Source organism: Macaca nemestrina, chromosome 7 (assembly GCF_043159975.1).
Source record: "Macaca nemestrina isolate mMacNem1 chromosome 7, mMacNem.hap1, whole genome shotgun sequence".
Lineage (NCBI taxonomy): Eukaryota > Metazoa > Chordata > Mammalia > Primates > Cercopithecidae > Macaca > Macaca nemestrina.
The window spans coordinates 126,371,127-126,398,419 of NC_092131.1; the positions used below are offsets into that span (position 1 = coordinate 126,371,127).

Consider the following 27,293-nt stretch of genomic DNA (forward strand, 5'->3'; position numbering starts at 1 on the left):
CCCTGACTGTTCTCTGAGTGTCTGAGAAGCCTCCCTGCACTTCCCACCGCCTCTGCCCCACTGGTGGAGTGCTGGTAGCAGGTATTCCCCCACTTTTCCAGCCAGCAGACTGAGTCCTGAGAAGGCTCCCCATCAGTTCACAAGCTCCTTAAGGGTAGGATCTATGTCTTGCTCATCTGTGATGAGCCGGTGGCCAGAGCAGAGAAGGGAGAGATGAGAGAAAAGAAAGAGGAAAAAACAAGTAGAAACAGAAAGAGAGGCTGGGTGCAATGGCTCACACCTATAATCCTAGTACTTTGGGAGGCTGAGGCGGGCAGATCACTTGAGGTCAGGAGTTCGAGACCAGCCTGGCCAATACGGCAAAACACTCTCTCTACTAAAAATACAAAAATCAGCCAGGTGTGGTGGTAATCCCACCTGTAATCCCAGCTACTGGGGAGGCTGAGACACGAGAATCGCTTGAACCCCGGAGGCAGAGGTTGTACTGAGCCGAGATCATGCCACTGCATTCCAGCCTAGGTGACAAGAGCTAGACTCCATCTCAAAAAAAAAAGGAAAGATGAATGGGAACATCCAGCCACCTGGGCCTGCAAACCTCAGGGTCCCATTGGCTGAGTCCTGTCCTTTCACTCCTGTTTGTTTTATGCCTGACCCATCTCTCTTGTGTTGCTTGGTTTGCCCCTGTTGTGACCCTATAGCCACGGGCTTCATTGTAGGTTTCTGAACCCTGGCTAGCTTGGACCAGCTGTGAGAGCTGATTGATGGAATCCCCATCCCCCGCTGTATTCAGCGAAGTCAGGTTGGTAGCTTGAAATTGACCACAGTGAGAGTATTAACTCCACGGATATCAGCAAATGCTATAAATCAGAGCTACCCCACCCAGCCCGTGTCCTAGATTTGGATATTAAACATTCACCAGTGCACCACTGCCTGAGTCTCTCTCCTCTGCACTTTCGGAGGGACTATCCCTCTCCCATCTCAGGTTGGTTCCCCCATGTTCTAGCTTCCCACCACCCACCCCCTGCTCTAAGGAAGGCTCTACCATCTATATACCACCCCTCCTGTCTATATCTCTTGCCTTACTCTCAGTACTCAGTACGATTTGAAGGTCAATGTCCTTCCCTTTGGCAGCCAAATTTGCTCAAGACTCTGCTGTCTTAAATCTACCAGCTGGGTGCGGTGGCTCATGCCTGTAATCCCAGCACTTTGGGAGGTCAAGAGATCGAGACCAGCCTGGCCAACATACTGAAACCCCATCTCTACTAAAAATACAAAAATTAGCTGGGTGTGGTGGTGGGCACCTGTAGTCCCAGCTACTCGGGAGGCTGAGGCAGGAGAATTGCTTGAACCTGGGAGGCAGAGGTTGCAGTGAGCTGAGATGGCAGCACTGCACTCCAGCCTAGGCGACAGATTGAGACTCCATCTCAAAAAAAAAAAAAAAAAAAGAAAGAAAGAAAAGAAAAAAACTAAATCTACCACATCCTTCTGTCACTCTTCCTCTCTCATCTCCATTACAACTTCATTTCCCAGACTGTCCACCTCTTGCGTTGCTCACACCCTTCTCTAGTCACTGTGGAATCATCCCTTATCAACACAGGCGTTGTGGCTAAACCCGAGGGGCAATTTGACCGGGCACAGTGGCTCATGCCTGTAATCACAGCACTTTGGGAGGCCGAGGTGGATGAATCACTGAGGTCAGGAGTTCAAGACCAGCATGGCCAACATGGTGAAACCCTGTCTCTACTAAAAATGCAAAAATTAGCCAGGCGTGGCGGCGGGCACCTGTAATCCCAGTTACTCGGGAGGCTGAGGCAGAAGAATTGCTTGAATCCAGGAGGCGGAGGTTGCAGTGAGCTGAGATTGTGCCGGTGCTCTCCAGCTTTGGCGACAGAGTGAGACTCCGTTTCATAAATAAATAAATAAAACAAAACCAAGTGGCAGACTCAGCCTCCATCTCTGTGCCTTCTGGGAGGCGGGGACCCTGGTGGCTTCCTCCTCTTGAAGTTCTTTTCCCTTGGCTTTTATGACATGGCACTTGTGTGGTCAACCTCCTCTTCTTGACCTTTCTTTTTTTTTTTTGAGATGCACTTTCGCTCTTGTTGCCCAGGCTGGAGTGCAGTGGCATGATCTCGGCTCACTGCAACTTCTGCCTCCCTGGTTCAAGCAATTCTCCTGCCTCAGCCTCCTGAGTAGGTGGGATTACAGGTGTGCCCCACCACCCCTGGCTAATTTTATATTTTTAGTAGAGATGAGGTTTCACCATGTTGGTCAGGCTGGTCTCTAACTCCTGACCTCAAGTGATCCACTGGCCTTGGCCTCCCGAAGTGTTGGGATTACAGGTGTGAGCCACCGCGCCCGGCTTCTTTGCAGTTTCAAAGCTTCACTTAAAACTCAATGTGTGGCTGGGTGTGGTGGCTCACACCTGTAATCCCAACACTTTGGGAGGCTGAGGCAGGAGGACCGTTTGAGCCCAGGAGTTCAAGGCTAGCCTAGGCAACATAGGGAGACCTCGTCTCTACAAAAAATTTAAAAATTAGCCGATCATGGTGGCATGCACTTGTAGTCCCAGCTACTTGAGAGGCTGAGGCAGGAGGACTGCTTCAGTTTGGGAGGTCAAGGCTGTAGTGAGCTGTGTTTGCACCACTGGACTCTAGCCTGGGCGACAGAACGAGACCCTGTATCAAAATAACAAAAACCTTAACATGATCTTAACAGAGCTCGTGATGCTCCCTCCTAAGCATGAGTCTCCCGTCCTCGCTCAGCGGATGCCCCCTGCTGCCCTCCCTGCATCCGTTCTGCTCAGTCAGGCCTTGCTGTGGCCTCTCCCTCTCCTCCACCCTCACACAGAATCCATAGCCAAGTTCGGTCAATTTTAGCTCTGGGGCTAAATCTCTCTGGAGACCGTCTCTCATCTGGACCAGTCCTCACTGTACTTCCTGAAACTCCTCTACCAGTAGCTAGGGTGGTTTCAAAAACACGTATCTGGGCCGCGTGCAGTGGCTCACGCCTGTAATCCCAGCACTTTGGGAGGCCAAGGTGGTGGATCACTTGAGGTCAGGAGTTTGAGACCAGCCTGGGCAACACGGTGAAACCCCGTTTCCACTAAAAATACAAAAATTAGCCAGGCTGTGGTGGCGCATGCCTGTTGTAATCCCAGTAACTTGGGAGGCTGAGGTAGGACAATCGCTTGAACCCAGGAGATGGAGGTTGCAGTGAGCTGAGATGGCACCACTGTACTCCAGCCTGGGTGACAGAGTGGGACTTCATTTAAAAAAAAAAAAAGATGGCCGGGCGCGGTGGCTCAAGCCTGTAATCCCAGCACTTTGGGAGGCCGAGACGGGCGGATCACGAGGTCAGGAGATCGAGACCATCCTGGCTAACATGGTGAAACCCCGTCTCCACTAAAAAATACAAAAAACTAGCCGGGCGAGGTGGCGGGCGCCTGTAGTCCCAGCTACTCGGGAGGCTGAGGCAGGAGAATGGCGTGAACCCGGGAGGCGGAGCTTGCAGTGAGCTGAGATCCGGCCACTGCACTCCAGCCTGGGCGACAGAGCGAGACTCCGTTTAAAAAAAAAAAAAAAAAAAAAAAAAAAAAGATTATCTGACATGTCACCCTCCTGATGAAACTTGTCGTTGGCTTCCCATTATTCTGTTTGATAAAAGCCAAGTCTTTGCCACAGCCACAGTCTCACCTCTCAGGCCTGGCTGTTTGTACATCCTCACCCACCTTCTTGGAGATCTGACAAAGCTGCCCTCCGTCCAGTCTCAGCATTTCTTCCTGGAATGCTGCTAACTCCTGCCGTACAACCTGTTCATTCCGCTTCAGATCTCAGCTTAAATGCTGCTTCTTTCCAGAAGCCCTCCCTGATCTACAAAGATTCCCATGTTTTGTGTTCCTCCTGTAGCACTTAAGTTTGTCACCGCCTATATGTGACTATTTGATTGTCTTCCCAACTGTGGACTCCACAGGGTGTGTTTTGCTTACTGATGAACCCCAGTCCTAGCAAACAGTAGGTATTCAAATATTTGTTGTTGAATGAATGGTGTAGTTTTAGAAAAATTAGTCTGGCAGTGTGCAGAGAAGATGGAGTGGAGGTGGCAAGGAGGCTGTTGCACTGGGCCAGGAGAGATCATGGTGGATGGAACTACAGCGGGGCTGAGGAACAGACACAAGGTAGACTTCAAAGTCAGATCTCCCTGGATTTCAGGTCCTGTTGGCTGGTAGAGGAAGCGTCAGGGCCACAAAAGGACAAGGGGAACACCCCACCTGCCTGCCTCAGGGAATACATGAAGCCTCCTCACACCTTCAGAGGTTCTGTACTGACCACTGCCCCTGGACAACCTGAGTGAGGGGAGAAAATCTCATGGCTGGTCCACATTCCCTGTATGTGCCCTGACAAGGTGGGGTGGGGAGTGAGTCCCCCTGACTGGAAGGTGCCAAGATTTCCCCTCTGCCCTGCATCCTCAGCCCCTGCCAAGTCTGGTATGACATAAGGCCTGGCACATGGCAGGGGTGGGGACAGGGCAAAGCTGTGACATCATGGGTAAAAGTGGAGAACCACCAGGAGCTTTCTTGTACCCCTCCGGGTCAGCATCTTCTCAGGCATGAGACGCTTCTCTTCCTACCAGAGGAAGCCCACTGGGCCCACCATTGCTTTTTCTCTCTCTCGCACAGGGGGCTTGACTAGAATCCCGTTCCCATCTGTGCAGGCCTGGGCTCCCTCCCATCCCTGGCTCTAGCCCTCCTTGTGCTGCAGGCTTGAACAACACACCAGGGGAGGCAGCTGGAACCCCCAGGCAGCATCCTGTGGACGGGGCTCCAGAGCTGGGCTCGGCGGTAGCTGGACAGTGGGGCGGGTGGTGAGCACTTCCCCGAGGGCAAACACAGGACACTCACTCGTGCAGCTGACACAAAGCGGCGGCTACATCTCCCGGCCATGCTCCCCACCCAGCCCCACTCACAGAGACAGGGGGATGGACAAGATGGCATGGGAGGGACGACCGGGCAGGACAGGCAGGCTCGGTGGAGGAAGCGCCGAGGCGGGCGGCGGTGTCCTCATGGCGTGGTTTATTACGATTCCATCTCACAAGGCGGGTGGGCGGGTGGCAGCGGCACACGAAATCCAAGCCCCTGACAGACGTCTGCCTCGGGCGCATGCAAACAGTGCAACATGGTCAAGCGCAAACACGGGGCGACCGAGGAGACACGGGACATGGGACACGGAATGGGGAATGAGGCTGGGGCGAGGGGTCCCTAGAGAGGGGCCCGGTCCCCCCCACCCTCATGGGCAGGACAGGAAAAATAAGATTCGTACTTCTTGTAAAATGCCCATTTGCTGGGTACTTTCTTTCTCCTTATCTTGAAAAATAATAAAAAATAAACACACGGAAAAAAAATCTCAAAAAAGGAAAGGAATAAAACTCTTAAGAAGGCGAGCGGCGGGAGGCCAAGGAAGCCCGACGTGGTGGGGCACTGCCTCCCGCTCCGTGGCCTCCTTCCTCCCTGGCCCCTCAGTGGGCTCCCCAGGCCCCACACGTGGGTCCAAGAGAGACGGGGCCGGAGGGATGCAGGCTGGGACGCAGGAAAAAGGCCCACCAGCCCGATGGGGCTCAGTTCAGGCTCGGGCCCAGTGAGCAGGGGCACCAGGTCCATGATCTTCCAGGTTCAGTCCCCACAGGCCCATGACCCGGGCAGAGGCCAGCCGTCACAGGTGCAGCTCATGGGTTTTGATGTGCTCAAGCTGCTCTCGGAGCTGTAGGAAGGATGGCCGCATGGCGGCGTCCAGGTGCCAGCAGTTCTTCATGACCTCATAGACTGCGGGCGGGCAGCCATCGGGGGCATCCATCTTGTAGCCCTTCTCCACCCGAGGGACGACGTCCTTCAGGGGCTGTGGCCAGGAGGATGGCAGGAGTCAGTCCAGGGCCTGGCCCCAGAGAAGACATCTACCCAGCAGCCTCTCAGGGATGCCCATCAGCTCTGCCCCAGACCCAGGCCCGGAGAGTGGCCTGTGAGCTCCCCAGGGCAGGCCTGAGGCTTCCAGGCCTTGACTGGGGAGGCAGGGCCCAAGGAGGCTCATGCCCCTGCCAACCCCTTCGTTGCTCCAAGAGCCACCCTGATCCCAGTACCTATACTCACAATTCTTGGATAAGGCACTCGCCCAAAGGAGTAGATTTCCCAGAGAAGGATTCCGAAACTCCACACGTCAGACTTAGTGGAGAATTTCTGCCATGTGGATGGAAAAAGCAGCGTCAGATCCCGGGACTCTAGGGGTGGGGAGCGACCCAGGACTCCTGCCCACCTCTGTAGGCCCCAGGGGAGGCCTGCCCCACCTTCTCTCTCAGGGCCTCAGGGGCTGTCCACTTGACTGGCAGCTTGCCCGTGTCCTGGGTGCTGGACGCCTCCTTGGTGAGACCAAAGTCGCTGACCTTGGCCACGTTGTCCTCAGACACCAGCACGTTGCGGGCAGCCAGGTCTCGATGCACGAAGTTGTTGCCCTCCAGGTATTCCATGGCCTCGCAGACATCTCTGGGGGTAGGCCAGGCACACGTCCCCTCAGACTGGGGCCCCCATAGCAGGGCAGGGTACCCGTCAAACCCTACCCATCCAAGAGGCTGCTTCACTCACAGCGAGAACTTGAGGAGACAGTCTCCGCCCAGCACTGACCGACCCCGAGACCGCAGGTAGTCCACGAGGCTCCCCTGGGAGAAGGAAGGACAAACCAGGCCCAGAGGTCAGATGTGCCCTGCAGCCCTCTCACACAGCAGGCTGGGGCCGGGTGGGTGTTGACACTCCAAGGAGGTGTGAGACAGGGAAGGAGTGGGAAGGGGCCAGGACATCCGTGCTGGACACTGCTCTGTGTTATTCCTGCCTTATCCCTTGACTCTCACAAATCTCTGAGATAAGCTGTTATTATCTCCATTTCCCAGATGTGATGCTGAGGCTTGGAGGTGACATGATTTGTCCAAGGTTACAGGCTTGGAGGAGACATGATTTGTCCAAGGTTACAGTCAATAAACTGTAAACCAGGACAAAAGCCCAGCCCTGGTGACCTCAAAGCTCACTTGGGGTTGGGGGACCGAGGGAGCAGGGGCCCCAGAGCACAGTGGGGGTTTCGGGGCAGTTGGAAAACCCGAGTGCCGGGTCTCAGCAGGTGCCCACCTTGGCCATGTACTCAGTGACGATGTAGAGCCCGCCCTTCTCCTCCACGATCACGCCCAGGAGCTGCACCAGGTTGCTATGCCGCAGTTGCCTGGGGCAGGACGAGAGTGGTCAGAAAGGGGAAACCAGAGCCTCACTCCTAGCTTAGGCCAACCTCCCCCCTACCCTGCCCCAACTCACGTCATGACTGAAGCTTCAGCCAGGAAGGCCTGGGCGGTGGCGTCGTTCTTAATGCACTTGACAGCGACTTTGTTCCCTCGGTAATCGCCCAGCATCACGTCTGGGGGCAGAGAGGTCGGCTTGTTCCCAAGTTCTGAGTCCCTTGGCGCCCCCCCTCAGGCAGCCCAGCCCAGCTCACCTCCGAACTCCCCCTTCCCAATGGTCTGCAGTAGCTTCAGCTCCTTCATGTTCAGGGCCCAGCCACCTGTGGGGAGGGGCCAGTGAGGGCCTGGAGGCTGCCAGGGACATGGCTGGGATGACAGAGGGTGACTGGACTATCAAGCACATGGGGTTCTCTGGAGGTTCCTGGATAAGGGCAGTGCCAGGAAGCCTGCGTGGGAGGAGGTGGGTGGGCAAGAGGTCTGGAGTGGGGTGCACTCACTGCGGTAGAACTCATCCTGGGCCGCCACCGTGCCCTCCATGACCTTTGGTTTAATGAGGCGCGTACAGAGTCCATCTGCGTCTGAGGTGTAGTGCTGCAGGGTGTGGGGGGCAGGGTGCTCAGAGACAGCCCAAGGTGCCCCATATGCACCGTCCAGGCCTGACCACCAGGGGGCGGCAGAGGCCGGCCCCGCCCAGCCTGGAGTCACTGAGTGGGGAGGGCTCCCCATTTCTGGTAGGGCAGGGGTTAGGGAAGTCCCGGATTATGACGTATGGCCCATTTCCCATGCCACCCTACATGTGGCTGCTGGACACTCAGCTGTTGCTACCACTCTGGACCCCACAGGTATCCAATGCAGAGGGCAACCCATGGCTCGGTCCTGACACCAGCCTCTAGCCAGGAGAGCCCAGGACCCCACCCTCACCTGCCACAGGCCAAGCCAGGCCAGCAGGGGAGGAAGATGAGAGTAAATACAGAGGGACACGGGAGGCTGTCTGTGGCTACCGGATGCCAGGTGTGGCCTGGCCAGGACTGGCAGAGCGGGCCTGGGAAGCTGCAGGGACCCGTGGGCATGTCCATGCAGGTTGCGAGAGCCTCAGGGGCCCTGGCGATCAAGGCGCATGGCTCATGCTTCTGCACACACTTCTGGGTATGCAGGTCTGTGAGTGACTGGAGGAAAATTAGCTCTGGGATCAGACAGACTCAGAATCCAGTCCTGGCACCAAATTATAGCTGTGTGACCTCAGGTGGGTCCCCTAACTGCTCTGAACCGTCGACTCCTGGTCTATAAAATGAGGATAAGGCTCCCCTCCTCGGGGTGGCACTGTGGGGTCAGAGGTGAGTCCTGGCACACAGCAGCTGCTCCACCAAGGTGTGAGGAAACGAGGGCTCACAGAAGTTGCCCCACATGCCTGGTCACCAGGCAGAAGCAGTGGGGCTGGAGCTAGAAGCCAGGGCTATGTGCAAAGGCCGCAGATGGGTTTAGGGTGTGTGAGGGTAGAAGTGAGGACCCACGGATACCCCCCAGCTCACCTCCACCAGCTGCATGAGATTCTCAAAGTACACCTCCTCGTCGATGCTGAGCTTGCTGGCATGGTACATGATGCGGTAGTGCTCCACCTTGCCGTCGCAGCTCACGCACAGCGTGTAGTCCCCAGGGTAGTTGGTGCTCTCCCGCACCAGGAACAGGCCTGTCTCCGGCGGGTACAGAAGCCGCTCAGCCTGCTCCCGTGTGATCTTGCCGTGGAACCAACTGGGGAGCAGCAGAGCCGGAGGTCACGGTGGCCCAAAGGTACTGACCCTGGCTCCCCTTTCTGAAGGGTTTCCCTCTGCTTGGCACCCGTGGCTCACACTCGCTCAGTCAGGCATTTGAGGCCCTCCTCTTCTGCTCCCTGTCCCTTCTTCGACACCCTCCTGCCTCTGCTCCCAGCCCTGCTCTGTGAGGTCCCGCACCCGTGCCCTATACCTCCCTCCTGAAGCCCTCCCCAACACCCCAGCCCCTCACTCTGGCCTCCCTGCTTGTTCCTGATGCTTCTCCAGGAGGACCAGGGCCCCTTCCCTCCCCAACCCCTCCTTGTAGTACTCACGGCATGAGGCTGAGTTTGGTACCCGCCTTCACGCCCTCCCGCTTCTGGACGTAGTTGGCTGGGATGATGCCCTCACGGCCCACCTTGTTTTTGGCTTTGTACCAGTTGGGGTCCTGGGGAGAGGGCAGCCCAGACATGCTCTCAGGCCCACCTCCCCCTGCAGAGGGAAGGCCCAGCAGTGAGAGGGTGGGGTGGGCGCCACCTGATTACCTTGGTGACGGCCACAATGGTGAGCACGTCTCCTTTGCAGAAAGGCAGGTCTTGCTCGGCGGTGCCGTGGAAGTTGTACTTGGCAATACATTCTGTACCGGATGGCCAGGAGGCCTGCAGGACAGGTGACAGGTGGGCAGGTGCAGCCTGGGACCCCTCCAGCCACCTGCCCGGACACCCTCGTGGTCACAGCCTTTGAGCTGGCCTCTGTGAGCCTGGGTGAGGTGCTCTGCCCGGAGAAGGAGCCCTGGGTCCCTTCCTGTTGAGACTCCCCCACTTCCCCTGGCCTGTGTCTGACTGGGTGCTGGGAAAAAGGGGAGTGGGTTGATCTAAGCTGCATCCTCTCTCCTCCACTAAGCACCCCACCGGGGCCGGTGGGAATGCTTGCATGTCCCAGACCCTCACCCTTGTGGTACCTGTATTGCTGACATCTTCTCAGGAGCTCTGGCGTCCCCGAGTCACAGTAAAGCCGACCCGTCACTTGGTACCATTAGACCTGTGGGGAAGAGAATGAAGAATGAGGAGGGGTGTGAAGAAATGCCCCCCAACTGCTGAGATCTGGCTCCTCACTGGGTGTAAACAGGTGCCAAGAGCGTCCTGTGCTGGAATTTGACACACGGGCCATTCTCTCCAGTCCTGGCAGGCTGACGGTACTGGGTAGAGGAGCATGAAGGCTGAGGACCCCCAGGGACAGAGGGAGCCACCAACCCTAAGGCCACAGGGGCCCTTCCAGGACTGACAGAAAGGAGCCAAGGGGGCTTAGAGGGCTAGCAGGACTATGGCCACCTGCCCATCGGCCCCATCAGCCCCAGGCCTAGTTCCAGCTACGGTTCTGTGGGGAAAAGGGCCCTGGGGCAGCTCTAAGAAGGGGCTGTGTGATCTGGGAAAGTCCCTTATGCTGTGGGCCCTCGGGTCCTTCACCTGCAAAAGCCTGCCTGGGCATCTCTAAATGTATACCAACCCCACTTCTAGGTACACACCAAGAGGACACAGGGCAGGTGTCCACTTAGACAGACATAGGAGGGCTACAAGCGGCATGCTTAGTAATAAACCTCAAACTGGGAGCTGCCCAGATGCCGATCCAGAGGAAAATGGATAAACAGTGGCATATTCACAAAAGGGACTACGAACGGCAGCAGCAAACTCCAACCATCAAATAAACTCCAACACAAACTCCAACCATTAAATAACCCTGATGAATTTCTTTTCCTTGCTTTTTTTTTTTTTTGAGACGGAGTCTGGCTCTGTCGCCCAGGCTGGAGTACAGTAGCACAATCTCGACTCACTGCAACCTCTACCTCCTGAGTTCAAGTTATTTTCCTGCTTCAGCCTCCTGAGTAGCTGGGATTATAGGCACGCACCACCACACCTGGCTAATTTTTGTATTTTTAGTAGAGATGGGGTTTCACCATGTTGGCCAGGCTGGTCTCAAATACCTGACCTCAGGTGATCCACCCACCTCGGCCTCCCAAAATCCTGGGATTACAGGTATGAGTCACCGTGCCTGGCCAATCCTGATAAATTTCGAAACATAATGATGGCCAGGCACAGTGGCTCACACCTGTAATATCAGCACTTTGGGAAGCTGAGGCAGACAGATGGCTTAAACCCAGGAGTTCAAGACCAGTTTGGGCAACATGGTGAAACCCAGTCTCTACTAAAGATACAAAAATTAGCTGAGGGCGGTGCTGCGTGCTTTTAGTGCCAGCTACTCAGGAGGCTGAGGTGGGAGGATTGCTTGAGCCTAGGGAGGTCAAAGCTATAGTGAGCCAAGGTCACACCACTGCACTCCAGCCTGGGTGACAGAGTGAGACCCTGCCTCTAAATAAATAAATAGGTAATCCTAGCACTTTGGGAGGCCAAGATGGGCGGATCACGAGGTCAGGAGATCGAGACCATCCTGGCTAACATGGTGAAACTCCGTCTCTACTAAAAAATACAAAAAACTAGCCAGGCGAGGTGGCGGGCGCCTGTAGTCCCTCCCAGCTACTCGAGAGGCTGAGGCAGGAGAAAGGTGTAAACCCAGGAGGCGGAGCTTGCAGTGAGCTGAGATCCGGCCACTGCACTCCAGCCTGGGCGATAAAGTGAGACTCCGTCTCAAAAAAAAAAAAAAAAAAAAATATATATATATATATACACACACACACACACACACACACACACACACACACACACACACACACACACACACATAAAATGTTAACCAAGAAGCCAGACACAGAAAAGTACATATTATGTAATTCCATATGAATAAAGTTCAAAATCTGGCCAAACTAATCCATGCTGTCAGGATAGCTGCTCTTGGGACAGGGAGACTGGAAGGAATGCAAGGGGACCTGTGGGGTTGGTTGTCTGACTGTCTGAGCCGAATCATGAAGTGGGTCCACTCTGTGACAGTTCACTGAGCTGTACCCTTGTGATCGGCACACTTTTTGGTGTAGTTGACCATTGAACAACTCGGGTCTGAACTGCGCAGGTCCAGTTACACATGGATTTTTTTCCCTTTTTCTTTGAGAAAGGGTCTCACTCTGTTGCCCAGGCAGGAGTGCAGTGACGTGACCATAGCTCACTGCAGCCTCAAACCCCTGGGCTCAGCCAATCCTCCTGCCTCAGCCTTCTGAGTAGCTGTTACTATCGGCATGCGCCACCACATGTGGCTGGATGTTTTTCAATAAGTTACACCGGGTATGCCTGCATTTTCTGCCTCCCTTTCCACCTCCTCCGCCTCCACCTCCGCCAACTCCGTGATGGCAAGACCAACTCTTCCTCTTCCTCCTCAGCCTACTCAATGTGAAGGATGAAGACCTTCATAATGATCCCTTTCCACTTAAAGAACAGTAGATGTATTTCTTCTTCCTTATGATTTTCTTTTCTTTTTCTTTTTTTTTTTTTTGAGACAGAGTGAGACTCTGTCGCCCAGGCTGGAGTGCAGTGGTGGGGTGACTCACGGCTCACTGCAACTACCTCTGCCTCCCAGGTTCAAGTGATTCTCATGCCTCGACCACCTGAGTAGCTGGGATCATAGGCGTGCCCACCACAGCAGACTAATTTTTGTATTTTTAGTAGATACAGGGTTTCACCATATTGGCCACGCTGGTCTCGAACTCCTGGCCTCAAGTGATCCGCCTGCCCTGGCCTCCCAATGTGCTGAGATTACAGGTATAAGCCACTGCACCCGGCCATATGATTTTCTCATTTTATTTTCACTAGCTTACTTTATTGTAAGAATACAGTATATAATATACGTAACAAACAAAATGAGTGTCAACTTTATCTACAAGGCTTTCTGACAACAAAAGGCTATTAGTAGTAAAGTTTTTGAGGAGTCAAAGTTAATATATGCTTTTTTGACTGCAGGGAGGAGGTTGATGCCCTCAACTCCTGTGTTGTTCAAGGGTCAACCGTATATTTACTTCAATAAAGTTGACTCCCCAAAAAAGCTACCCTAGCCAACCCCATTCCCTAAGAGCAGCAACCCACCGGTCTGCACATACATACTTTGTAGTCCCAGCCCAGGGCCCCCTTGGACCTGTCTCAGGAAGCTCAGGGGCTGGAACTACTGTTTCCTTTCTACAGGTGAAGAAACTGAGGCTGAGAAAGGGCCAGTGGCATCTTTGTGGTCACAGTGTGTTAGAAGAGAAACTTCTCCATGAGCCTCTTTGCCGGGCTCTTTGATACAATGGATGAGGTCTGGGGGCTAGCCTGACAGTCACAAATACTGCTACCTACCCCAATGGAAGAAGACATTTTATTTTATTATTATTGTTATTACTGAGATGGAGTCTTGCTCTGTTGCCCAGACTGGAGTGCAGTGGCATGGGAGAAGACATTTTAGTGCAAAGTGCTGGGGGTGCAAAGTTGGCAGGGGCTGCAGAGCTTAGGCAGGCTCCCTGGAGGGGGAGCTCTGGGGCTGAGCCCTGAAGACTGCAGGGCTTAGACAGGCAGACGGCAGGCCAGGGAAGGCACCCGAGTTGGTGCAGCAGTCTGAGCAACAGTGTCAGGCAGGGGACTGACACAGTGTGAGAAACTGGCCCGGGTGGAAGCTGATGGTGAGGGAAGCGGGGAGGCAGACCCTGCCCATCTGGGGCTCTAGGACCCCACATGCTTCCAGAGTCCACCCTGAGCACCGCTGCTCAGGGGACACTGTAGGGGATGGTTTCAAGTGGACCTAGCATAAACTCTGCCAGGCAGCAGGGGGGCTTCCACTGCCAATGTGAGGAACCAGGGTTTGATTCTGAGGGTGATGGGGCCTCAGCAGGGGAGCATGTGATCGTAGAGAGCAGAAGGAGCTGGGGAGGAGGCAGCCAGGAAGAACCAACACTTCCAGGCCACACACCTGGCTCTATAGTCAGGCCTGGGCTTAATACTTGGCTCTGTTGATTGTGCGACTTGGGGTGAGTGACTCAACCCTTCTAAGTCCCACATCCCTTACTTACATTGAAGGGGAGGACAGGGATCCCCTGCAAGCTGGCTGAGGAGGGGCTGGAAAGAAACCCTGAACTTGGAAGTATCTGGTGTGCCCCTGCCCCATCCCCTGGACGAAAGAGCTTCTGTTCCTCCCAGAACACAGGCCCTTCCTATTCCCAGAGGCCAGGCCATCAACTCCTGCTGTTTAGGCAGGGACACTGAGGCTCAAGGAGGATGAGCCTGAAACCTGCCTCCATCCACATGACTCAGTCACCACTGAGTACAGGAACCACCCCTTGCCTCCCGTGGACTGTAAACTGTGGAGGTAGGGATGGCAGGGACCCCTTGCCCCTGCCTCCCGTGGACTGTAAGCTGTGGGGGTGGGGGTGGCAGGGAGGGAAGGAGGATTATGAGCTCTTCTAACCCTCTTACCTCCATTTTACAGAAGCAGAAACTGAGGCTCAACTGGTTGAACAATTTGCCTGAAGTCACATAGCTAGTTAGGGGTGACAGAGCTTGAATTAGGGTCCCACTAGGGCTGGCTGGGCCCCCAACCTTTAGGTCCTTCTGAATAGGGGCCCTGCTAGCATTCCATATCCCCATGCCTCCCTCTTCCTCCCCAAACTCCCTGCCACCACAGCGGGGCGCGGAGGCTGCTGCGCTGTTAGTCACCCTTCCAGCTGTCAGTTTGCAAACACTCCCTTCCTGGCCTACAGCTGCTGCCACCGCCGCCTCCCCACTGCCTTGATGATAATAATAAAAATAATAACAGGCCCTGTTTTCTGAGCACTTATTCTGTGCCAGGCCCTGTCCTTGGCACGTTATGGCTCATCATATCCTCTAACAACTCTGAGACAGAGAAGCTATTATTATCCCCATTTTGCAGATGAGAACCCCAAGTTCCCATGTGGGGTTCTTGCCCCACAGGGGCAAGGCGGGCGTCCCTAGGACCACACCTTGAGTGAGCATCCTGTCCCACTCAGGTGTCAAACTCCTGAGCTGCTGAGCCAGCCCTCCCCACAGCCCCGTGCCTCCCTGCCTGACAGGCCCCAGGAGTTGCCATGGGGACCACACTAGCCTAGGGGGAAGAGAGAGAGGAAGGAGGAGGGAGGAGGGAGAAGCAGCCAAGAGGGGCACAGGGGCAGCACTCAGGGAAGGGTGAGCCTAGGAGTGGTCAGGGTGGGCCGCCTCAAGGAGCTGGGTTCTGAAGGCTTCAGAGGGTCTCGAAGCAGGGAAGAGGGCTAAACTCATCACCTTTACTCTGCTGGCTGTGACTCTAGGACCCAGCTTCCCCATCTGTGCAATGGACTGGTGATAACCCTTGGCTCTGGGGGCTGCTGTGAGGACTGGAGTTGGGCTCTCAGCACCAGAACGGTGCATGCCTTGCCACAGACATCCTGCAAGTGGGGGCTGCTAACCCTCTTGGACGGCTCCTCCCTGGTGGGGTCATGAGCCCCCCGAAGGAATGAATAAATGAACAAACAAAAGGGGGAATCCAGTCTGGCTACATTACACTGAGGTCCCATAACCAATGGGACTACAGTTAACTCCAAAGTTAACCCCAAAGGGATAGCAGCTATCACCCACCCCCACAGAGCTAGGGGACAAGGGGCTTGGGATGTGGCAGGACCGGTGCTTCACTTTGACTTCCTACCCCAAACCTGGCTCCCAGTAGCCCTTGTGCTGGGGTCCTGGAACAGGCTGGCATTGTGCCCAAGTGCTGACGTCAGAGACCGCAGCCAAGATGGCTCAGTGGCCTCCCAGCCAGTGCCTCGGCTGGGGTCCCCTTCTTTTTTTTTTTTTTTTTTTTTTTGAGACGGAGTTTCGCTCTGTCACCCAGGCTGGAGTGCAGTGGCCGGATCTCAGCTCACTGCAAGCTCCGCCTCCTGGGTTCACGCCATTCTCCTGCCTCAGCCTCCCGAGTAGCTGGGACTACAGGCGCCCACCACCTCGCCCGGCTAATTTTTTGTATTTTTTAGTAGAGACGGGGTTTCACCGTGTTAGCCAGGATGGTCTCGATCTCCTGACCTCGTGATCCGCCCATCTCGGCCTCCCAAAGTGCTGGGATTACAGGCTTGAGCCACCGCGCCCGGCCCGGGGTCCCCTTCTTAAAACATCTCCAGAAGGTGAGAGCACCCTCCCACTCCAGGTCAGAGGCTGAGAGCCAGAGTGGCTGGGAGGAGCTACTGCAAACTTAGGCTTCCACAGCTCAGCAGGGCTCAGGCACAGAGAGGGGGTCTTTCCTGGGGTTATTTAAACTTAAGAGTCAGGCTCCTCTATGGAGCAGTGCAGGAACATCGTCCTGGGTGTCAGAGGCTCTGAGTCCTGCACCTGGCTCTGCCATCAACTTGCTGTGTGACCTTGGGAAAGTCACTTGACCTTTCTGGGACTTGCTGGCTTCTGGTACCTTAGCCAGACCTATTTCCCATCTGCCGTTTCCAAGACACCTGTGCCCTGTCTCCCTCCCCGCCTTGCCATTCCCTTCCCACTCTCTCCTCCTTCTTCACCAAGGGACTTCCACTCAACCTTGGGGGTGCAGCTGAGGAACTACTTCTGGAGCACCCATGCCTTAAAAAAAACACAGCAGGACAGTCCCTCCAGTGCTGTCTGTAGTAGCAGGAGATGATGGAGAGACAGCCCTTATGTCCCTCAGTGGGGGGCTGGTTGGATAAATTACAAGATGTCCCTAAAAGGGGACAGCATAGCTCTAGCTGTGATGGGGCCAAGGGAGATCTCCAGGTGCCGATACTGAACACTCCCCATGATAGAGTATGGAAAATGGCAAAACACCAGCTCAAGTCATTGAAGAAAAAGTTGCCAGGGGAGCAGAACAGACACAGCTTCCAAGTCCCATCCCACAGGCTAATCGGAAAGATGAAGGAGCACCTGCTCTACACGGAGACGTGCAGACACCCTTGGAACCAAGTGCTCCAGTGAAGCATCACCAGCAAGGCGACGCGTGGACACTAAGTGCCTCCTGGAGGAGGACTCTGCATCGCCCAGCGGGGCGTGCCGGCCAGAGCTGTTCCACTTGACTCCAACCAGGGAGAAGCAATCAGACAAATCCACAACAATTGGACCGGACTCTTCATGTCAATGTCATAAAAGAGCAAAACAAAAAAAGGGCTGGAGAATGTTCTAGATTAAATAGGACACTAAAGAAACATGACAACAAGATTCAATGAATGATCTGGAATTGAATTCTATATCAAGGGGTGGTTGGGGAACAGCTATAAAATCACTTGGGGACAGGGGAAATGGACATAACAGATAATATGGAATTCATGTCAATTTTCTTAAGTGTGATCATGAGGTGATTATGTAAGAGATACACGCTAAAGTTCTTACGGTGAAAGATACAATGCGTACAACTAACACTCAAATCAGCAAAAAATACACACAAACGCCTATGCAGATAAAAGAAGAGCTAGAGTAAATGTGGCAAAATGTTAAGAACTCGCAAATCTGCATGAAGGATATATGAATATTCATTATACTATTACTTCAACTTTTTGGTAGGTTTGAAATACTCAACATAACAGGCTGTGAAAAAAAGCCAGGTGCAGGTTCTCTATGGAATACTACAAGTTGTGTTTTTAAAGAGGTATTAATACAATACCTCCCTAAACTCAAATAGGCCTTGATTATCTTTGGAAAGACAGAGGAAACTGGTAACAGAGATTGCTTCTAGGATGGGAAGGGCAAGTGAGATCAAGTTCAAGGGAAACTTACTTTTTACTGTTCATTTGCTATTCTGTCCTTCTGGGCTTTTTAAAAAAGTATTATTATTTTTTTAAAGCCACATGCATCTATTACCTTCCCCCTTAAAATGAAACTGGAAATAAGAAACTTTTTGTAAACCACCTCTCCCTGGAGCCTTCCTTGGGTCCCCAGCTGTGTTGGGTGCCGAGGCCTCCAAGGCCTCTCACACATCCCTGTGCTCCAGTGAGAACCTCACTGGTTGTGGCCTGTGGTTTAGGGTGGACTGGGAGCTCTGCAGGGGGAAAGTGAGGATCTGATTCACGTCTGCATGGGCTGGGCCCAAAGTGGCTGCTCAGGAAATGAGTGCTGAATGAATGAATGAACCAACGAACAAAAGGGGACGTCAGGCTTGTGGTACATGGCTGTACCACACAGAGGTCTCATAACCAATGGGACTATAGTTAACCCCAAAGGGACAGCAGCTGTCACCCCATTCTCACAGGGCTAGGGGACAAGGGGCTTGGGATGTGGCAGGACCAGTGCTTCACTCTGACTTCCTGCCTCAAACCCGACTCCCAGCAGCCCTTGTGCTGGGGTCCTGGGAACAGGCTGGCATTGTGCCCAAGCGCTGAGGTCAGTGGCTGCAGCCTCAGGCAGGCCTTTCTTGGGAGCCCAGGCTGACAAGGAGTGGGGAGAAAGAACTAGGAGCCCAGAAACTCCCAGGCTGCCCTTTTCCCACCCTGGAAGCAGCTGTAGACCCCCAAGGCCAGGCATGTGCTGAGGGCCAGGGGAGGTCAAGGGGCTCCCTTGCCCTTCCCCCGTTGCCAAAACTCTGCTGCCTAATGGGGCGTGGGAGCCTTCAGTAACTGTTTACACCCAGCTAAAAATACCCACTGAAAAGAGAAGTGCACAAAAGACCTGGGGGAACTCAGGGCCATGGCCCCCGGAGACTCTGGTGCTGCCACAGGACCCAGCTGGATGCTCTGGGGGATGGGGACAGCCACTGCAGGCAACAGGCAACAGCAAGGTCCACCTTGCCTTCTCATTCTTTGAGCCAGTGTTTTGGAAGCTTTCCTGTGTGCCCAGAGCCATGCTTGGTGGGCCAGGATATCCGGGTGGAGAAGGAAAGGACTCAGGAGATCCTGCCTTTGGGGACCCAAGGTCACCATTCACCTGCCTCTTCTCTGTGCACCGGCCAGGGCTGGATGCTGGGAACCCCCATAAAATGCAGACCTGGCTCCTGTCCTCCTGGTTACTGGATGGTTAACCATGGCCTGGTGTGCTCAGTGCCTCCATAGACTGAGACAGGGGCTACCCAGGAAGGCTTCCAGGAAGAAGGGTGAGGGGAGCAGGAGCTAGAAGGCTTTTAGGGGAAAGTGACTGAGAGAGGGGTGCCTTGGAGTAGACCAGGATTAAGACTGCAAACTGTGGTACAGAGCGAGTTAATGAAGACTGAAGAAGGTTCAGGATAGGGGCCCAGGGAGCCTCTGAGCAGGGCCTACAGGTCATAGTACAGATACAGGCAGAATTAAGTTTCAGATCTGGGCCCGCCCCTCCAAAGGGCAGTGCACCTGAGGAGGGCGGGGCACGCACCAGCAGTTGGGCAAGTTTGGCAGCAATAAAATCAGCCCCACCTCTGGTTCTGCAGAGGACACCAGGCTGATGCACTGTGACATTCCCCACTGCACATCAGGCAAGGAAGGGTGCTGGAGGGCTTCTACTGACCCCTGCAGCCTGTGCTGGTGGTCCCTCAGCACCCCCACTGCATAGGTGTCTCAGGGTGGGCAGCAGCAGAATTGGGCGCCAGGACCTTGGAGATGCCTACACCTCCCGGGGGGTCACGAAGGAACAGGAGAATGTCTGCTCTGGCTCCAGTGCACGCTGCCCTACCCCCATCCCGGGGCTCCCGTCAGCACCCTGACCGAAGGAGAGGGGCGGATTTAATGGATAAATACCAAATTACAGCAACTCACTGGCTTTTTTTTTCCTGCCCCCAATGGTTCAGTAGGACCGGAAATCCCGTCTAGCGGTTTGGGAGAGGTGGGGGCTGGGGTTAGAGCAGGCTAATGGGGAGCCTCCTCCCCAGGCACCACTGCGGCTTGAGGCTGCCATTCCTGGCCCAGAAAGGTTTCTAATTACCGCTCAGGAGCCTAATTACCTACGTGTGCTGGGCAATGGGGACTCTGGGCCTCCCCAGGGCCCTAACCCAGGCCTCTGCTCCTCCACCCCCTTAGCACAGGATGTGGTCTTTGCATCTTCATTTGCCTGCATTTACATATAGCCTCTCAGCACTAACCTTCAACAAACCCTTCAAAGTCATGTTCTTGTCCCTCACCCCAAAGGCTCCTGGCCACATTCTAGGTGGGGAGACTGACGGCTGGAGGCCCATGAGCTGTCTAGAACTTTGGCCCCCAGATTTCTGGTCTCCCCACTTCAGAACCACGACCCGCAGAACACGCAGCTCAGAAGGTAAAGCCGTGGGGACCAACACAAAGGACAGACTTGCTACTACTTAAGGGAGATGGGGCCGTTACCAACACACTGCTCTAGCAAGAAGGGCTGCAGAATGAGAGCACAGGAGTTACAGCCTACTGACCCAGCCGGGTTTGGGGCACTGCATTAGTTACTTAATCCTTCAAACACCCCATGGGGCAAGGACTGGTGATCTCTCACAGAGAAGGAACAAGCTGTGCGGGGACTTGAGCTCAGAGTTGTCTGAACCTTGGTTAGGGGACCTTTCTTCCCACCTTTCCTTGTGCAGGACAGATGACATCCTGAAAATGGATAGGTGGGGGGCACCAAGGGAAGGTCTGCCCAGAGCTTGGCTGTTCTGCTCTGGGAAGCAGAAGTTCTTCTGTGCCCACTTCTTGCTTGTCTGCACACCTCGGCCTCTCAGAGAGGCCAAGAGCCTATCGAGGGACACACAGAAAATAGCCAGCAGCCCCAGAGAGGGAAGAAGCTCCAAAGAAAGACCTCTGTCCCTACTATGCTGCTTCTTCAAACGCTTCTTGACTTTCACAGGCCCTTCCCCTCCGGGAGGCCCTCCAGGCTGCCCCAGCCCACGCACAGCCCCAGCTTCAGAGCTCCTACCAGCCCTGCCAGGAAGTGAGAACCACAGGCCTCCCCTCACTGACTCCTGGTTTCCTCCACCCGCCAGCAGAGGCGCTCTCAGGGTTTGTTCTTCATCCTTCCCTCCTGTCTCCCTGCAGCATGGACAGCACAAGCTGCAGATAGACGCGCGAGTCTGCATGAGGACCAGGTGTCAGGCTGGGCTGAGAAGCAGCAGCCAGGGTCCAAGGGGGGCAGATTATGCCCAGGTTTTCACCTGCCCACAAGGCTTACAACCATACCACGATCAGGACAGCCAGGGAGGCACCAAGCAGCCTCTTCTACTTGTTCCTTCGACTCCGGGCCCAGACCACAGAAGGAGGGGTGGAGGGAAGCTGCGGTTGAAGGGTGTGTGCACAGCTAGTGTGTGATGAGAAGCTGCCTTCATCTTAGCACCTTAAAACCAGGAAGAGAAACTGAGCAGGCAGAAAGGGCACGCTGGGCTGCATAGAGCCCTCCAGTCCCTGGGGGCCTGCTGAGGGGAACTCTCAACTAGTCACTGGACAAACCACTTATCCTTTCTGGGCCTCAGTTTCCCCACGGGAAAAATGGGATTTTTTTTTTTTTCTAATGGGTCCTGCCAGTCTGCCCTGATTGGTGCTGTCTACACCTAATGGGCCACGTCATGGTAGATAAAAGAGCACCCCCTCAACTGGTGGAGTACTCCTGATCCTGAGGAGCAGGGGCTCAGCCACCCAAAGCCAGCCTCTCCCTGCTCACTTCTCCCCTCAGTCATGCAGGGAGCACCAGCTCTTCTTTCACCAGCTTTTTATTTTTAGGTCTGAATTTGACTTTAATCATTACTTAGCGGATTCTATTTCCAGCCCTTGGATGAAGGGACCCAGAGGGGAGGAGGAAGGGAGGTAGTGCTCCCTGCCGGGCGCTGGGGGTGGCCTGCTCCTCCACCCATCCTGTCCCCAACCAAGGGCGGGGGAAACTGAGAAACACCCAAAGGGCTCTCATCTGAGCCAGGCCAGGCCAGCATCTTGGGACGGACCCCACCCTGTGACCTCATCCCATCCCAAGCTGTGGGACAGGAGGGCAGCTGTCATGCCCACTTCCCTTACACTAAGAGCAGGGAGGAGGGAGACACTCCACAGGCCAGAGTATGGCAGCTGGAGTCTGAGGTCGTGTGCCCAAAGGACCTCTGCACTGAATGGGCCACCTGGGGGAGGACCCCTTCCCTAGGTTAGTCCTGGGCCACCCTAGGGTCATCTGGGGCTACAGTCTCTTAGGCCCAGGGTTGCCAAGCAGAGACCGGTGTCCTGCTACTGCCCACAGGGTGGCTGTAGGAGGGCACTCCCAGTTACTCTGGTCTCCATAAAAGCACAACAAGAGGAAGCAGGTGTGTCACAGTGAAACACACTCAGGTTAGACCTGGGGAACACCTGCTGAGAAGGGGAAGGCTAACACATGAGTTTCCTAACGTGTCCAACTCCCTCCTGGGAAGCTCTGGGAGGCTCCAGAATCCCCCTACCCTCAATCTCCCAGCCTGCTTCCCTTCCTTGGCTACTGGGACAGGGTGGGAAGATGAGGCTGGCATGGCTGTTCTCGGGCTGGGGTTCAGGATGCCTAGGTTCCTTGTCTAAGTCTCAGGCTAAGCAGGCCTCTATTTCCTCTGGGAAAATGCCAAACTGGGCTGACCTAGCCAGAGCTGGGAGGCGGGAGGCAGCCAGGCTCTTAAGAGGCCTTTTCGGCCGGGCGCAGTGGCTCACACCTGTAATCCCGGTACTTTGGGAGGCCGAGGTGGGCAGATCGCCTGAGGTCGGGAGTTCGAGACCAGCCTGACACGGAGAAACCCCATCTCTACTAAAAACACAAAATTAGCCAGGCGTGATGGCACATGCCTGTAATCCCAACTTGGAAGGCTGAGGCAGGAGAATCACTTAAACCCGGGAGCCGGAGGTTGTGGTGAGCCAAGATCACGCCATTGCACTCTAGACTGGGCAACAAGAGCAAAACTCCATCTCACCAAAAAAAAGAAAAAAAAAAAGAGAGAGAAGATGCCTTGTCTATTCAGCTCTGATGCTGGGAGACTGGAAGGGGAAAGGGTGGAGTCAGGTCCTGGACCCTCACCAGCAGCCCATCTTCCCAGGGCCAGCCCCATGCTATAGGCCAGGCAATCACATGGTAATGGGGAGAGGGGAGGGCAGGGAAGGGCACTGGCCATAGTATTCTAGAACCTCAGGGCCAGGGGGTTTCAGAGGGGCTCCCCAGGCAGAGACCACCTCTTTGCCAGGTGAGTGGTCAGCCAACGTTGGCTCGTGGCTCAGGCACCTTCCCCATAGGTTGAGGCAGCCAGCAGTGGACACTCCTTCAACAATGCCAGTCCTGGCCGGGTGCGGTGGCTCAAGCCTGTAATCCCAGCACTTTGGGAGGCCGAGACGGGCGGATCACAAGGTCAGGAGATCGAGACCATCCTGGCTAACACGGTGAAACCTCGTCTCTATTAAGAAATACAAAAAACTAGCCGGGCGAGGTGGCGGGCGCCTGTAGTCCCAGCTACTCGGGAGGCTGAGGCAGGAGAATGGCGTGAACCTGGGAGGCGGGGCTTGCAGTGAGCTGAGATCCGGCCACTGCACTCCAGCCTGGGTGACAGAGCGAGACTCCGTCTCAAAAAAAAAAAAAAAAAAAAAAAAACAATGCCAGTCCTACTCATAGAGGGAGTGGAGGAAGGCCTGTGCCAGGCACTTTAGAGCCCCTTGGTTAGTTAGTTGACACTGTCCTTACACCTTCCTCTAAAGTAGGTGTCACCATCCTGTTACTTATATAAAGGCAGCTCAGCAGGTCAGTGACCTGTCTAAGGTCCCTCCACCCTGGGTCTAAGTGGCATGTCTGAGCCTGGAACCCATATTCAGTTGGGTGCCAAGTTGCCCGTGCCCTCCAACACCCTGGCTGCTTTTGGGACTCACAGTAATGACAACCACAACGGCAACAGAGGGGAAAGATGCACACGCTCCAGTGTATGGGTAATGGCGCTGCAGCAGGCCAGCCTGGAATATTCTGTAGCTTTTTAGAAGCAATATTACTTAGACCATGTAGCACCATGAGAAAATGCCCACAGACGCAGTATTAAATGAAAAAAGGTGTCACGGTACACACACTCCAGTGACAACGGCGACGAAGGAAAAAGACAGGGAAAAGACCAGCAGGGAACTCCAAAATGCTAACACAGTCACTGCCTGCTGAAGAAATAGTGGGTGATTTTTGTTTCGTTTTCTAAATTTCCTGTAGCGCTGTTTTGTTATTTTCTAAATCAAGAAAATGAGTACATTCGGTTTCCCTAGAACGAGCTCAGATTCACTTCCCTGGGACCCGCCTGCTCCCTAAAGCTGGCCCAGGTGTCTGGGACAACTTCTGCCACGGGATGCCTTTCTCATTTGGGACAGTCCCTCAGACATAGGAGAATCTGTCTCTACTTTCTCTTTCCCAGACTCAATCAACATCCTTGGTTCTTTGAAGACGACTTGTCAAGGTTTTAAAATCCTTCAAAAGATGGAGCCCAGAACTGCACCCAGACAGGTCTGCCCCCTTTGGGGGGAGCAGCCACATCACACTGTGGATCATGGGCCTCAACCCCTACCTATATTTGTTTGGAGGAAGCTGCATTCTGTCCCAAAACTTTCCAACCCTTGCGGTGGGCCACTCTGTGTGGCTCAGTCTTTTGGGGTCTGGCCCCCCTGCAGTGGTAAATGGGAATATTTTCTGGTCTTTCCTTGCCCCGACCCAATGCAGAGAGAAGAGCAGCCGCTTCTGAGAGGGAGGAGGGCACCAAGCTCACTCCCTCTCAGAATGAACGAAAAGCACATCCCCGCACACGTGCTAGCCAGAAGCCAGACTCCTTTCTTCAAAGGCCCTGGACCCTGGGTCGCACCCTCACAGCTCACAGTTGGTAAAAATTAAAATAAAATAAAAATTAAAAAGGCTGGCTTGGGGTGGGAGGGAGCCAACCATGTCAGGCTCCAGCCCGAAGTCCCTCAGGCTGGAAAGGAAGTTAGGGCTGGTGTGGGGCCATGTGAGGGGAGTCTCACAGGCCCAGGACATCTGGGTCCCCTCCACTGTGCATGTCAGGACAGCCAGAAAAAAACTGAAAAAACAAAAAAACCTAAATTGTGAGCAGGGACCCAGCAGGACAAAACTGCCAGCAGCTCCAAGGGAGCCCAGACACCACTCAACACCCTCCAGGGCACTGCCTGCTCTCCTGGGCCAGAGGATCCTGCCAGGCCCCGACTTCACCCCTGCTGCCCTTGCCCTGTTCCTGCTGTGGCCACAACCAAGAAAGACATTGGAACGGCCAGGGTACTAGGAGCTTGAAATAGGCCCCCTGGGTGTCCCCACTCTGTAGCCTGCTGCCAGTGGAGACAGGGCTTCCACGGTTCCCATCTGACCCCATTTATATTCTGAACTTGGCTGCTCCTGTGCCAGCTGGGCCATAGGTGTGGGGAGCGCTGGGTCAGGACTGACCACCAGGTTGTTTCAACTCAGAGCCGGGGCCAGGAGCCGGCCTTCCTGCCACACCACACAGATGGCCCCACACCACACATTCTCCACATCTCCTGCTAGCTGACCCAGCCACAGCTGGGGCCGGAAGCCCTTTCACTCCCTCCAGCCCTCTGCAGGGAAGCACGTGCTCAACCAACAGCCCCTCCGGGGCCAGGCTGGGGGGCCTGTATACCCAGTGGGTGAAGGTGCCTGCCTGGTTTCCTTCCACCCACAGCCATCCAGCCCTGCAGAGCTGGGGATGAAAGGATAGCCAGCCTAACTCCACTAGGGGCCTGGGGTAGCAACTTCTCCCTTTGAGCCTCGGTTCGCGGGTGTACAAAATGGGCGGGGAAGTGAACTGGTAGTTAAGCTCCAAAAATCTGCTGGCTGGACACACCCCTTCCTGACACCTGGTCTGGACCACAAAAAGCCTAGGAGAATGGGTGCCCCAGGGTGCCAGAAGGTGGGGGCATGGTGCTAACGCTCAGTCACCTCCACCCGGGCGGAAGGCCTGCCCAGTTTCCCACCCAAAGGTCAGAGGTCCCTTGGCTTACGCCTGGTCTTCTGAGAGGCCAAGGGTGACAGACTCAATCCCAGGACCTGGGCTTCTAACTGCTCACCCGAGGTGGCTGGGCCCTGGGCTTGCTTGCAGCCCGCAGGGTCACGGTGGGATAATGAGGGAGGGATCAGAACCAAGCAAGTCAGGGCACCTGCAGGGAGGTCCTGGACAGGGAACGGCAGGGGAGTCCAGCACTCTCTCTAGGGACCTGGCCCATACGGATCCTCTTCCTCCAGACTCCAGCCACCTCCTACTCTGAGCTCCACAGAGCGGGGACTCGAGATGACCCGAGAAGACAAGTCCGTGGAGCTTAAGGGCAGTACGTCCCTCGTGCACTCCCTTCCCATTTGGGTTCTGACAGTGGCTCCTGGGAGAATTCGAACCCTTGCAAGGGAGTAAAGGAGAGAGGGGAGAGGGGGGAGAAGGGGGGAATGGGAGTGGACGCGACAGTGGCAGCAACAGAGACCAGACGCGCGACCTCCACCCTCTTCCCTCCAGGGGACACTCCGGGACGGCCGGGCACTCACCTCTCTTGGGGCACTGCGGTCCAGGCCACCCCGCCGCGGGCGGCATCAGCGGCCTGCGGGACGGTCCATGCGGTCAGGGGGGAGGGGAGGGGCACAGGGGTCCCCAGGGGGTACGGTACAAAGAGGTATGAGTGCGAGGCGAGGGGAGGAGGGACCGCCAGGCAGAGGCAGGGGGACGGCCGCAGGGCCCGGGTAGCGGAGGGAAGAAAGGCGGGGGAAGGGGGCGGGAGGGAGTCGGGGGGAGGAAACAATGTAGCCGGCGCGGACCCGGCAGAGTTCCGCTTCCGAGAGCCGCCACTGAGGTTCGATTTTGGAACGTCGCGCTGGCTGCCGGGGGCCGCCCCGGACGCTCGATCCCGGCCGCGAGGCTCCTCGCGCTCCACGCCCCGCGAGCTCCGGCGGCCAGAGACTGGCTGGGGCGGGAGGGACGGCGGGCCGGGGTATGGCCCCGACGGCGGCGCAGGAACCCGCCCCGGCAGGATCCCCCGGGCAAGGCGCGGGTGGGGCAGGAGCGGGAGGGCAGCAGCGGGCTCGGCGGCGGCGGCCAACCTCGGCTCGCCCGGGGCTCCGCTGGGAGGAAGCTCGCAGGCCTGGCGAGAGGAAGCGCGGCCCGGATCCTCCGCCCGCGGCAGCGCGCCTGCGCGAGGGGGCCTGCCCGGCGCGCGGCGGGGCGTGGGCCGGCAGGGCGGCGCCCCCTGCCGGGCGCCGGGGGCACTGCGGGGGGTGTGTCCGCGCCCACGCCCTGCCCCCACTTGCCTGCCTGGCTACGTTGAAGGCTCCAGGGTCTCCCCCACAGCGCACACCAGCCGGCCTGGGAGCAACCTCCCAGCCTTCTCTGGACGCAGCTCTCCCGCTGCCGAAATGCTGGGGGCCGGGCCTGGGCCCCTCTCCTCAGGTCTGTTTGTGGAGAGTGGGCCTGACTCCCGGCAGAAAGCCTTCATTCATTCATTCA

At 55.7% G+C, this 27,293-nt stretch overlaps 1 protein-coding gene across 2 annotated transcripts; it reads right to left on the bottom strand.

Moving 5' to 3' along the window:
• Positions 1-5,046: 5,046 nt before the first annotated feature.
• On the bottom strand, positions 5,047-26,473 carry LOC105490961 (C-terminal Src kinase). 2 transcript variants are annotated; one of them, XM_011756986.3, is made up of 13 exons: positions 26,342-26,473; positions 9,973-10,052; positions 9,557-9,670; positions 9,347-9,459; positions 8,793-9,012; positions 7,761-7,854; positions 7,518-7,583; positions 7,340-7,439; positions 7,160-7,250; positions 6,626-6,699; positions 6,331-6,526; positions 6,137-6,223; positions 5,047-5,888 (listed from the first exon to the last, which is right to left on the bottom strand). In XM_011756986.3, exons 2-13 carry the CDS (start codon positions 9,985-9,987, stop codon positions 5,706-5,708), a joined length of 1,353 nt encoding a protein of 450 aa, XP_011755288.1. In that variant the 5' UTR covers positions 9,988-10,052; positions 26,342-26,473; the 3' UTR covers positions 5,047-5,705. The 2 variants fall into 2 exon arrangements, with proteins under 2 accessions (XP_011755288.1, XP_070957102.1); XM_071101001.1 differs by lacking the exon at positions 26,342-26,473 and adding an exon at positions 21,016-21,034.
• Positions 26,474-27,293: the final 820 nt, after the last annotated feature.